We start from the raw sequence: 12656 nt of genomic DNA on the forward strand, positions 1-12656 counted from the left end.
GATGGGGAAGTTATAAACATCTAAATCTCAAATACATGTTATCTTTGATGAGTTACATTTTCTGTTTCTTCCAATTACAATGCTTCCCCAGCAGTAAAGCCCAGTTTTCTGTTCACATCTTCAGTTTCCAGACCAGAATAAGTTTTTTCTTGCAGGCCGAGATAAAGATTGGGAAACTAGGATTTACTGGGGTAGCTATTTTCATAAATGATAGGGAAGTGTTAGTGTGTCTGTGCTATGCAACAGTAAAAACAGGTAGCTTGAGCCACCCTGTACTATTGCATCCAAAACTGGAACCTTTAAATCCATGGTTGATAGTTCTCAGCTGGTTCAGAAAGATGGTAAAATACATGGAATTCTTATTAAAATTTTGATGAGGGGAGATGTTATGATTTGGCAAGAAACACTATAGACTCATGTTAAATTTTCAAGAACTATTGTTACATACAGTTCTGGCTACCCAAATTTTAAGACAGAACTGGAGCAAGACAGGCAGAGAAATGTGTTGCTGCAGTGACTAAAAAATGGCAAGCCTCCCACTTCAAAGGAGTTTGGTTTGTTTAATAGAGGAAGAAAGAAAGACCGAGAGGACTGATTTGTTCTGTAAGTACAATGGAAGGGGAAAACACAAGAGAGGGAGAAGACCTAATGCTAAAGGACGATGTTGACACACAAAGAGATAGTACAAGTTAGACAGGTATTAAATTCATACTGAAAATCAGAATATTTCTCTCCTTTAGAGTAGAAAAGGTCTGGAGCATCCTTCAAAGTCATATACCTAAATAGACATTTCATTAATTTATTAACAAGTTTATGTGATGCGAGTGTCTGCAATAAAAAAGATTAAATTAATAGAACCACAGAAGTCTATTGAAGCCTCCTTTCCTAATGCATGTCTTTCAGAAACCCATGCAATATTGCTTAGCAGCTCAAGTAGTTCCTTTTTTAGTTTGTTTTGGTGTTTAACTCTTTTTCCAGTCAGGAAACTGCATTCTTATCACAGGGTTGAAATGTGTGCAGCCATTCACCCATTGAACCTCACCGTGCCAGTAGCTGCAAGATAAATTTCTGTGTTATTTCACATCTTTTACGCTTGTGACTCCCAGCTACACTGGTCAAGTCACTGCTTTGCTTTCTGTGTAGTGAAGAAAGAAAACACTTTAAACACTGTGCAGCCTCCTGTCTTGTTATCTGTATCAGTTGTGTGACCTTCCTTTAAACTAATTTCTATAAATGTGGGTACACAACTTTAATCTTTCTGGTCTACTGTGGCAGGATAGTAACATCTGTTCTGGGATACTGTGTTGGAAGTTAATGTGGAGGAAGTTTTCCTTTCTGGGCCAAAAATCCTTCTCTGTCTCACTGTCTTCCTGAAGAGAATGTCCTCTCCAGTGAGCAGAGCTTGTGCTTGGGCAGGAGCATCAACCTTCCACCTGGCCATATTCAAAATAAATAACATAAAACTAATTTTTCTACCTTTTAATTTAACTAGGCATTGCAAAGAATGTTGTCTCTTCATTTTACAGTTGCCCATGGATCTTTATTTCAGTTTTATATGCAACCATATCTTATCAGCAAGGATTTTATATTATACTGTATTTATCTTGTTAGTATATGATCAAGAATCAATTCCCAGCTCCTAACTGGACATCCTACTTTCCAATATCCTAATATGCAGCTAATAATAGATATTTTTCTGTGGTTAAAAAAATTTAAGATCTGTCATTGAACCAGATTCTGTGCTATCCATGTTGTTGTCCACAGTCAATTTCATACCAAATGGGTTTACATCAAAATATTGTTCTACTAACACAAATACGTTGAAAAAAAATACATGGAAGCCATTTTAACATAGACATCTTTATCAACTCTACTTGTCATCCTGTCAAAAACAGAGAAGAAGCTTGCTTGACAAGACTCTCATTGCAGTGACTGGTATTAATGAAATTCTTGCTTCCAATTCTTTGCTGACAAAACTGAAGATTAACCATTTTGTTATTTTGCATAGGATTAATGTTACAGTAATTCATCTGTAGTTCCCTATGTGTTTTCTTTTATCTTTTTAAAGTATTTGAGCTACACTGGCAGGGCTTCAGTCCTTTCGAATTTCCCAATTTTCTATATTTCATCATAACCAGATGAAATCTGTGATATCTACTAAGTCGCTAATTTTTTGTTACTGATTAACTTTGACTGGCAAAGCAGTATCAAATACTGAGCAATTCCTTAACTGCATATAGGAGTTCCACTTTTAAGATGTCAGCATCTGTTATTATTAGAAACAACAGAAATGTTGCTATTTGTCATATAAAAACCCCATAAATGCCCAATTGCCTCAACTCAAAGTAAAATACATTTCACTCCTGAATGTGAAAAATAAATATTTAGGGAGTAGTTTATCTTACTTTTTAATACATTAAATGTGATAAAAATGGCATAGGTATCCATAGTGATACATATAAAATGACGTATACCCATAACCACTTTTAGGTATAATCTGTAAGCATTCAACATGTCTCTGAATCAATAATGTTTATGCAACAGTAGTATCTTTCTATTACAATGCTGTTCCTCTCTTCTTTTCCTACCCCCAGTTTCATGAAAAATATGATTCTTAATACACATCCTTAATTCATCCTACTCTTTAGATTCCTAGCAGAAGTCTGGAGACATATTTGACAGCAGACCTGTACATTGCAGCTTCTTTTAATACCATCACACTTTGTGTTCTTTATCTGAAATATGCATTTACACATTATTTTTAGGCCATAAACCAGCTATGTATTGTTATTATTTGGGTATTATAAACATGTAATTTCTAAACCAAAACATTTCTCTTAATGTATTGGGAAGTTGTGCTTATGAAACTTTGTTATCTGAATGTATTTTGCTCAGAAACCTAAATATGAGATATTTAAGAACACCATAGCTCCCTGGTACTTACTGACTTAAGGAAAATTATGGCAAAGTTCTTTTGTGGATAAAACAGGTCTGGTTTGCCATTCCTCTGTTGTTTCCTATTTTTGGTTTCTTCTTGTGTGTTTCTTGTTTTGTTTTGTTTTGTTTTTTAACAGGTGATTATCCAGCTCCTCGCGCTGTTCTAACTGGTCATGACCATGAAGTTGTCTGCGTGTCGGTCTGTGCAGAGCTGGGGCTTGTTATCAGTGGTGCTAAAGGTCAGAAACCTTTTTATGTTTTAAGTCTTAAAAATTTTAGAGCCTTTTTTCTGGTACTTCTCAGTATTCCCTCAAGCCACATGCACTTTAATTATTCAAAGTCTCCTCTGCTAAGATGTGTTGTATTTCTGGGGGAATCTACAGTAACTTACATTGAATGTTATTGCTTACTATCCGGACTTACCAGGTTTGGACACAAATTAAGTTCCTTCCAACTATCAGCCTGTGATACTATTCCCCTCAGATCTGGAAAAGTAGTCAATGAAAATTCATATAAGAATTCATCATGACATCCATTGATTTGGCAAAAAAAAACCCCTTTTGATAGAGACCTATATGTAGGGAAACGCCAGCTCCAAATTCCTACCCTGATCTTAATAGAATGGCAGTTTGTAGGACTGACCTCATTCTCCTTCGCAAGGGAAGCAGGATTAATTTGATTGGGTTTTGATCTGTGGACAGCACTTCATCCAGTAGGGCTTTTCGTGGTGGATTCAAAATAGTAAGGAATCTGCAGGTTCTATTAAACTTTCTTACCATCTGTTCACACTTTTTCCCAGATACCTATCAATGGAGTCCAGAGTATCCAACAATTGCTAACACAAATGTTCAAAATCCCTTTCCATACTTTCAGCATTCTTCTGTATAGCAGTTAATAATCATAAATGAAGCACCTGCCTCAATGAGTGCTTCCTTCATCTTTCTTTATTCTGTTTATCCTTCATTTGTTCTATTTTGCTTGTTGTGCCCACTTTCTCCTTTTCTGCTTAATTCTGTGTGCACTTTTCTTCCCCCACTGCTCTCTGTCATTCAGCTTTTTTTCTTAATTTGGCAAACTTCATGTCTTTTTTTTTTTTCCCTTCCTATTTGCCTATTTTTTTTTCTTCCTTCTCTCTTCCTTTCTTTTGTGCTACATTATCTCTTCTCCCTTTACATTTCCTTTCTTTACATTACTTTTGTCCTCCCTTAAGTTTCTTCTTCATTATATCTCTTCCTATCTCATTTCCACTACACTCCTACATCCACATCTGGCTACTTGCTTTCTCTGTCTACAGTAATGCCAATTTTATTCATCCCCATGGATATCTTTGTACTCCTTTTTGAATAGTTTGCTGCTTCTGACGCTAAGACGGATGTGATGCTTGTTCTGCCTCGTTTTGCTCACAGCCTGAGCTCCTGGGTTATCATCTTTTGTACTGCCTCAGAGCTCAACGTTTATTTATACCTTAGATAAATATATACCTTATATAAATATATACCTTATATAAATATACCTTTATATACTCTTACTGCTGGAATCTGTATTCTGTTGTCTTCTGCTTCATTAAGTGTGTAATGTTTTGGTAATTTGTTATTTTAGAGGCAAAGGCTGCTGGAGGACCAAATTACATCAAATCCATAATATGTTTGTGATTGATCAAGTGAAATAGATGCCCTGCCTGTCCTCTGAGTTACTCATGTTCTTCCTTTTCAAACTCTAGTGCATATATAAACACAGAGTGAAAATCCCTTTTTTTATTGCTGGTTTCCAGCAGATGCCTGCTTTGAGGCTTCAGTTTCTGCCCTTTCCTGTCCCTTTCCAATTTCTCAGATTGCATTTCATGGCATTGCTGGTTGCTTTGCTGTCCTTCCTCAGTGCTGCTGTGCTCCCTCATGGGGAGGCTGTCTCACTGAAGCTTGCTGCACACTGTGATAACATGCTTGAGAATCTGCAGAGGCAGAGAAACCACACATATAAGACTCCTCTGAGAAAACTCCTGTGCATCAGGTTGATGCTTGCATGTTTTTATCCAATAACCCCCAAAAAGAGCAGTCAGTCAGTATGTCTTCACAGAGCATAGTAAATCATATTTTCTTTATGCCTTTTAGTGCCCGTGACCACTTAGCTATGAAAGTATTACATTTTTCTTTTGAAAAATCTTAACATGGTAATTATCCTAATGGTCAAAGCATCACTTGTAACATTTTGGCACTTCAGTATTTTCAGAGCTGAAACTCAGCTTTTTGACAAAAGAATTTAATTCCATTGCAGTCATATCTCATGGGCCCAGACAGGCTTGAGGTCTCTCTGCATAAGGCTTTATGCAAACACAGATAAAAACCTGAACCAGAAGGGCTTACACATGAACTCACTGATGCTGTGATTCATTCTACTTGGGCAAACCCAGCTGCTGTGTGAATTTCAGAGAAGTTAGAAAGGCTTAATGTGATGTGGCTGAGTCTGCCACTATGAATTTACTTTCAGGGTCATGAGCCAGTTGTATAAGGAAGAGATTACCGTGCTGTCCAGGAGTATCTTGTGATTTGTAAAAACAAACATTTAGTATTTACCATGACTCTTTACATTTAGCACAGAAGAGACTCTTTTCTTAGTAGGAATACATATCTCACTTTCAAAAGAGCTTTTTACATAGATCTTGGAATGGAAATAGCCTAGTTTTGCATCTTAAAATGTATATTTTAATTTTCACAGTTGTTGTTTTTCTTTCATCAGAAGTAATAAAAAGACATTAAAATCTCATATGAAAATCCCTTTGGAGTAGTGCACTTATAGTGTGATCTCCTAAAAGCTCTTATAGTCCAAATATCATACTAACTCTTGGCTGTCAGATGACTCCCATTGTTAAAACAATTCAGGACTGAAATCTATGCATATAGTGTATCACTGGGGGAGAGGACCTACAGGAACTGCCATTGGCTATGGGAGAAATATGCAGTGATACGATTATACGCCCTCTGGGATTTGCTCCTACTAGTCACTGGTAGGGCCTCATCTGTTTAATGTGAATGGGCAGACTAAAGAGAGTTCATGTTGGAGGAAAACAGTAAGATGGAGGCTTCTAAATGCCTGAAAAGAGGAAAGATTATTTTAGAAGATAAATTAGTGAAAACTTCTATGAGTTTGAGTAAATAATAAATTACAACTTTTAGGAACGTTGTATCTATTTTCTTAATATGCTAGCTTATGCATTTCCTTTTCTGTTGCATATTTTAAATTCTTTCAGCAAACATTGCATCTAATGTGATATAAATGTGTATTATGATTGCCTTTGTGCACAGCATATACGGTGTTTATAAGCAGGAAATTATGCTATATTATGTTCTCATATACAGAAGGTCCTTGTCTGGTACACACAATTACTGGAGATTTGCTGAGAGCTCTGGAAGGAACAGAAAACTGCTTGTATCCTCGCTTAATTTCAGTATCTAGTGAAGGTCACTGCATCATCTACTATGAACGAGGACGGTTCAGCAATTTCAGCATTAATGGCAAACTCTTAGCTCAGATGGAGATCAATGATTCAACCAGGGTAAATCTTAATGCAAAAAAAGCATTTGTTGTCTCTCGCCTTTATTTCTTAAAATAAATTGAATTTATGTGACATGTGATTTAAAGGACATAACATATGCAAAATTACCACCTCCTGTTGTCCTGTTCAAACACAAATCCTTTCATTTCCATCTCCAAATGCAAAAATGCACTTGAACTTTTCCAGAGTAAATAAGAACAAATTGTTCATGGTCCCACACAATTCCTGGAACTTTTGTTTGCAATTAAATTTCAGTGGGAAATACATCTTTGAAACAAAATGCTTTGAAAAGTGTCCATTCTTCATTTATTAGCGAAGACATGAATTTGTGCCTCCAGGGCTCTGCTATGTCACTAGCACTTGCAGTAGCATTAGGAATGCAGATCATTGTTCTGCTTTAGGTGTCAGTGATGGCACTGAGTATTGTAGCACAAACATTGAAATGTTATCTGCTGAACTCAAGTCTTGGCAGATTCAGTTAAAGACCTTTTGGTTATATATCATGTTTATAATGACACAGTTGTTTCACTTTCTGATTGGGGAGAAAGAGGAGTGGGAGCCTTTTTCTTCAAATTTAAAGTGGGCACAGCAAACTAGATGCTTATAAGTTTGTTAATTTTTTGTAATATTGACCTGTTTCCATAAAAGTTAACTGTGTGATTGGGTTTGCCTCTTTCTCCTGAAGGCCATCCTCCTGAGCAGTGATGGGCAGAACTTGGTGACAGGGGGAGACAATGGTGTAGTGGAAGTATGGCAGGCCTGCGACTTCAAGCAGCTCTATATTTACCCTGGTTGTGATGCTGGCATAAGAGCTATGGACCTATCTCATGATCAGAGGTGAGTTTGTTGTAAATATTTGTATGTACATGATAAAATTTTACAAATTATACATCTCCATAAACTTTAAGGTATAAATTTATGGTATGCAGTCATTAACAGGTACAAAAACATTGCCCTAGTTATTATCTTCTTGAATTTTCTGACTGCATTTTTTCCCTGAGTTTCATAGCACAAACACTTAACATTAAAGTGAGGTCTTATATCATTGAAGTCAGTAAGCCAGAAACTCAGCTAGCAAAATATGAGTGAAATTACTTAATAACGCAGGAATAGTCAGACTGGGTTAGAGTACAGAAGTGCCTATTAACCAGTGCCTTAATCAATTACATAAGTTTGTGGTGCATTTTTGATTTTCAGCTATGTAGAGCTCGAGAATTTCGTGGGGTTGCATCTAGACTATAAATGTGCAATATTATCAGTGGATCTGTCCACCAAGAGTGAATGTGGTCCTTTCCTTTGACCTTCTTGAGCAAGGAGGATGCAGCCTAGATTTTTGATGTCACTGCTATGTCACTAAAACGCAAACTGTAAATATAAAAGATATATGAAACTGGTCCCTCAGTCTTTTAATGTAATGTGATTATAATGTAAGTCTGTATGTTGCATTTATGCAGGGTTGTGAATGAATTTGCTGTTTGCATCATGCATCAATCTTGTATTTCTTACTAATATACAAACTCATGACATGCAAAGAATTCACAGCATATTAGAAACGTACATCATTCATTTCAGTTTATTTTTCTTACATGTTTCAGCATTCCTGTGCTATGTGCCCATTTCGTAAAGCAACAAAATCCCCTATAAATAAAATATGTACCTAATTTATTCATGTATGAGTAGATGACTTGCTGCAAGGCAGTTCTGCAAAAAAAGAGCCTGGGGGTCCTGGTGGACAAAGTTAGCCATGAGCCAGCAGCAGTGTGCCCTTGTGACCAATAAGGCCAATGATATCTTGGGGTGCATGGGGTGCATTAGGTGCAGCAGGTGGTGGGAGATTGTCTTCTTCTACTCTGCCCTGGTGGGGCCACATCTAGACTACTGTGCTCAGCTCTAGGCTCCCCAGTTTGAGAAAGACAAGGAACTACTGAAGAGGGTCAGCAGGTGGCTATGAAGATGATTAGGGGACCGAAGCAACACTTTTATGAAGAAACACTGAGAGAGCTGAGCCTGTTTAGCTTGGAGAACAGAGGACTGAGAGGGTATCTTTTCAATGCATACAAATATCTTAAGGGTGGGTGTCAAGAGGATGAGGCCAGTCTCTTTTCAGTGGTGCCCAGCAACAGGATAAAGGGCAACAAACACAAGCTGAAACACAGGAAGTCCCATCTCAATATAAGTAAAAATTTTACTTTGTGAGGGTGACAGAGCTCTGGAACAGGTTGCCCGGAGATTGTGAAATCTTGTTCTCTGGAAATACTCAAAACTGACCTGGATGTGATCCTGTATAATCTGCTCTATGTGAACCTGCTTTAGTTGGGGGTTGGACTAGATGATATTCAGCCATCCCTTCCAACCCCAACCATTCTGTGATTCTGTGATCTCCCTTGACCATACTGGGAATGTAGAAATTTGGCCTATATATCAACACCCAAATGTAGTGTCTCTACTGCAAACTGAATCCCACCCATGAACTTAATCTTCAAACAGTGTTGCAACTTTTTGCCTTGTTCTTCTAGCTTTTTTACTGTTTGTGCTAAGCCATTGCTTGAGAAGGTATAAAAATATTAACAGGACCATTGTTTCCATCTTTTTCAGAACTCTGATTACTGGCATGGCTTCTGGCAGCATCGTAGCTTTTAATATAGATTTTAACAGGTGGCATTATGAACATCAGAACAGATACTGAAGCGGAATGAAGAACTGAAAGCCCAGGTAAAGCTGAGAGCACAAGTGCTGCAATGAAAGGTGTAGTCTCTGGTGGAAAAACACGTCTGCATTGATCTCCGTTGTACATTCCATTACACCCAGCAATAGCTGTACATTGTAGTCAGCAACCATTTTACTTTGTGTGTTTTTTCACAACTGAACACCAGCTGCTGAAAAGCAAGCTTGTATCATGTAAATTATATGAATTAGGAGATGTTTTGGTAATTATTTCATATATCTTTGTTTATTGAGAAAAGGTAGTAGGATGCGCCACAAGAGACTTTTGAAAATTCTGGGGAACCTTGATTCCAGTTATTTCAATGTTTAGGCTTTGAACCTAACATGCATCCCATCTCCAGCCTCTTTTCAAGCTGAGATAAAAAAATACGTTTGATACTTTGTACATCAGATGCACATCTTAACTTTAAAGGGATACTTTTGTAAAAGTAAAACCTTGTATAAAGAACAAAACTGTTTCTTAATTTTATTGTGGAGTTACAACTTGCATGTACTTTAAACCTGATGTCTTGAAGGAACAGGTGCATTCACACAAATGGAACTGGAGATCTCCTAAGGGTACAGCTTGTTTTAAAGGGTTGAATTTGGGCGCAAACAGTAATTTGACATTTCCACCAACAGTTTTGTTGTTGTTGTTTTGGGGTTTTCTTTTACTTTTTGAATCTAAACTTTACCCCTCTTAAGTGGAGTTCTGCTCATGAAGCATTTGGATAAAAAAGCCATCATTTGCCAAATTTATACTTTACACAATAGAAATTAAATTCCTCCCTTTAAAATTCAAAGACTAGACAGGGAGTGAAGAGGGAAGTTCAGTTCAATGTTTTGCAATTCTTGATGACTCCCAGTACAGGCAAAGTACTATACTTCTGGATTATTAACAAATCGTGGGCAAGAGAGCCCCCAGTGATTTTTTTCCCTTATTTTTGCTCTGAGCAGCTTGGTTTATTTGACAGCCTTAGCTTGATTGTAAAGGTGACTGAGGTTATTCTTCTCAGCTTCTGAAGATCTCACCTGAAGCTACTCAGACTAAGGCATTTCATGTTTTACAATACCGTAATGATAACTATTGGAATAATTTTCTGCACATTGTACTGATCAAATTACACACCCAGGGGTACATACACTTTAATTCATGTTTCTTCTTTGTATATTTGGTGACTGTATTGTCATAGATGTACATATTGTGTCGGTAGGGCTATGAGGCATGTAACAGGAATGTAATTTTCTCAGAATTTACACTCACTTGCAGTCATTTATTTAAAAAGATAATGGATTCTTTGTATTGGCACTTTGCACCAAAACATATCATTATTTATTGATGTGATTACTTATTCGTTATCCACCCTGTATTAGTAAGTTTAGCACTGAATTTCCTTCTTCATTGTTGTTTGTATTTATCAGATTCTGAAATCATGGGGATCAGTGTAATGATTTAAGTTATTCATCACCCGTCTGTAAGCAATATCTTGAGTTTGTAGCTTAGAAATGGGAGACTATTGAACATCTGGAAGACAAGTTCATTTCATCTTAAGATCATGGTGAAATATTTTGGATATATAAATTCCTTAAGCTATTGTAACCATGTTTTATTGCAAAGATGTAAAATATGCCAGATGTGTGTGAGTTGGAAATCAAAAAGAAAAATAAAATATGCAAAGAATTCAGTAATTGTTTCTCATTTCAATGAAACTTTTGTCAAAGCATTCACATTGCCATTAGAAACAAACAATTGTTTTAAGAAATCCTCTCTTATATGATATGTATATGCCAAGAATTATGTGTGCCTGGGTGGTTGTACTTCCTGGGGTCTCAGGAAATAAAAAAGAGGTTACAGAGTGTGTTTTGCAACTCTTTTGATTGTCAGTACATGAAGAGAAGCTACTAAAAATACTTTGATCAGCAGAAGTGAAGAATCAAAGCCTTTAAGGGATATTGTGGATCCTTGTGAACAAGCAATAACCTTGTATAATAGACCTCTCAGAAAGCAAAGATCTGATGAAAGCCATTTTGTGTATCTCTCAATGTCTAATAAAATGGAATTAACTTGGGGCATTGAAAGTTAGATATCCATACTCCCTGCATAGCAGAACAAAACAGGTGAGATAAATTGCCTTCTCGAAATGCTGAGGTCCCTAAAAATGTTAAAGCAAGTAAGTGGAGATAGATAGTTATCTAAATGTCACATGTCTAATTTAAGGTAGCAGTGGTAAGCAAAATACATTTTTTATGATTAGAAAACCCCAGATTGACTAAAAAGTAGGATAACAACCAACACTTTAATTTGTTGCCCCACTCATTGCCTTTCCACCTAGAAAGATTGTTCTTTAGACAATTATCAAAATGAACTAAAGCCAATATTTGAGAACCTTTATTAGAATACAGGATACATTTTAGGAGATACCTGTTTATAAAAGCTTCTGAAGTAGATAGATAACCTAACTTGATTGTTTTGGTCTGAAGAAGAGATGAGAAGGGGGATGAGAGGGTGTTAATAGTGCACGTGAAACAGTTGATTGATATGCCACAACCTCCATTCTGTTATTATGCAAGTGTCACCCCTAATGTCATATTTTATTCAACAAATCGATTAAAAAATACACCATTGCAGTTAAGCAAAAAAATAGTCTTACTGTAATCTTAATTAGTACTCTGCATGAAGTCTCTCAGCATTATGTGAAATATGATTTAGTCACAGATTAGAATGTTATATGCACAAGCAAACTTTGTATGAGAAATTGGCCATGGTTTACAAAAATAAAATACAATCCTACTGCATGGTGTTCATAGTTAGGGGTACTCAAACAAGTAACAATAATATGCCACCTTCATTATGGTTTAAGTTAAAAAAATGGAGTTTCCACAAAGGCACAGGACAAGGAGAGTGTATTAACAGACTGGTATAGTCACATAGACCAGCCTGATACAGTTTTTTTGTGGTGAAACACCACTGTTGCCTTTTACTCGCTATTTAATTTCTAATTTTTTAAGAGCAAAATGTTACAATTGTGCCAGAATATTTCATTTTCTTTGTTGTTTTAGAGGTTTGGATTTACTTTTTTTTTTTCTGTTGGTTTGTTTGTTTTCTAGTTTGTGTTAATTACATTAGCATATACCTATCTGTTGCAAGGTCTCTTAATGTAAAAAACCCAAAATGCAGAGATCTCCAGTTTGTTTCACAATACTATTCCAAAGCCTCAGTTGCCCCATTTCTGCCACAGAGTAAAGCTGGCTGACTTGCCTTTTTTACTCTATAGAAATGAAAGTTAGTGATTCCAGAGAGTCTCTGAGAGCTGTTTGTGGAAGATGAAGCAGCTTTGACCAGACCACTTAAATGCAATCTCTCAACTCTCAATCTTCCAGCTAAGAAAGATGCAGCATTAAGAATACATGGTGCAACTTAACCATACGTACAATGAAAATAATGTGCAGCTACTGGCTGTGATTC

The 12656-nt window shown here is 36.5% G+C and overlaps 2 protein-coding genes across 14 annotated transcripts in view; one reads left to right on the top strand and one right to left on the bottom strand.

The window, feature by feature from the left end:
- NBEA (neurobeachin) overlaps nt 1-10875 on the top strand; it is a 499996-nt gene extending 489121 nt beyond the window's left edge. For all 11 annotated transcript variants that reach the window (XM_061345312.1, XM_061345371.1, XM_061345303.1 and 8 more), the window contains 4 exons: nt 3075-3176; nt 6291-6487; nt 7173-7324; nt 9083-10875. In XM_061345312.1, the coding sequence (XP_061201296.1) occupies nt 3075-3176; nt 6291-6487; nt 7173-7324; nt 9083-9173 (542 nt within the window). In that variant the 3' untranslated portion in view covers nt 9174-10875. The remainder of the gene's footprint in view (nt 1-3074; nt 3177-6290; nt 6488-7172; nt 7325-9082) is intronic.
- SPART (spartin) overlaps nt 1-12656 on the bottom strand; it is a 467162-nt gene that overhangs the window by 57275 nt on the left and 397231 nt on the right. The gene's annotated exons all lie outside the window — the stretch shown is intronic.

Source organism: Neopsephotus bourkii, unplaced genomic scaffold, assembly GCF_033783945.1.
Source record: "Neopsephotus bourkii isolate Nb327-2 ecotype Australia unplaced genomic scaffold, CSIRO-AGI_Nbou_v1 NB_38, whole genome shotgun sequence".
Lineage (NCBI taxonomy): Eukaryota > Metazoa > Chordata > Aves > Psittaciformes > Psittacidae > Neopsephotus > Neopsephotus bourkii.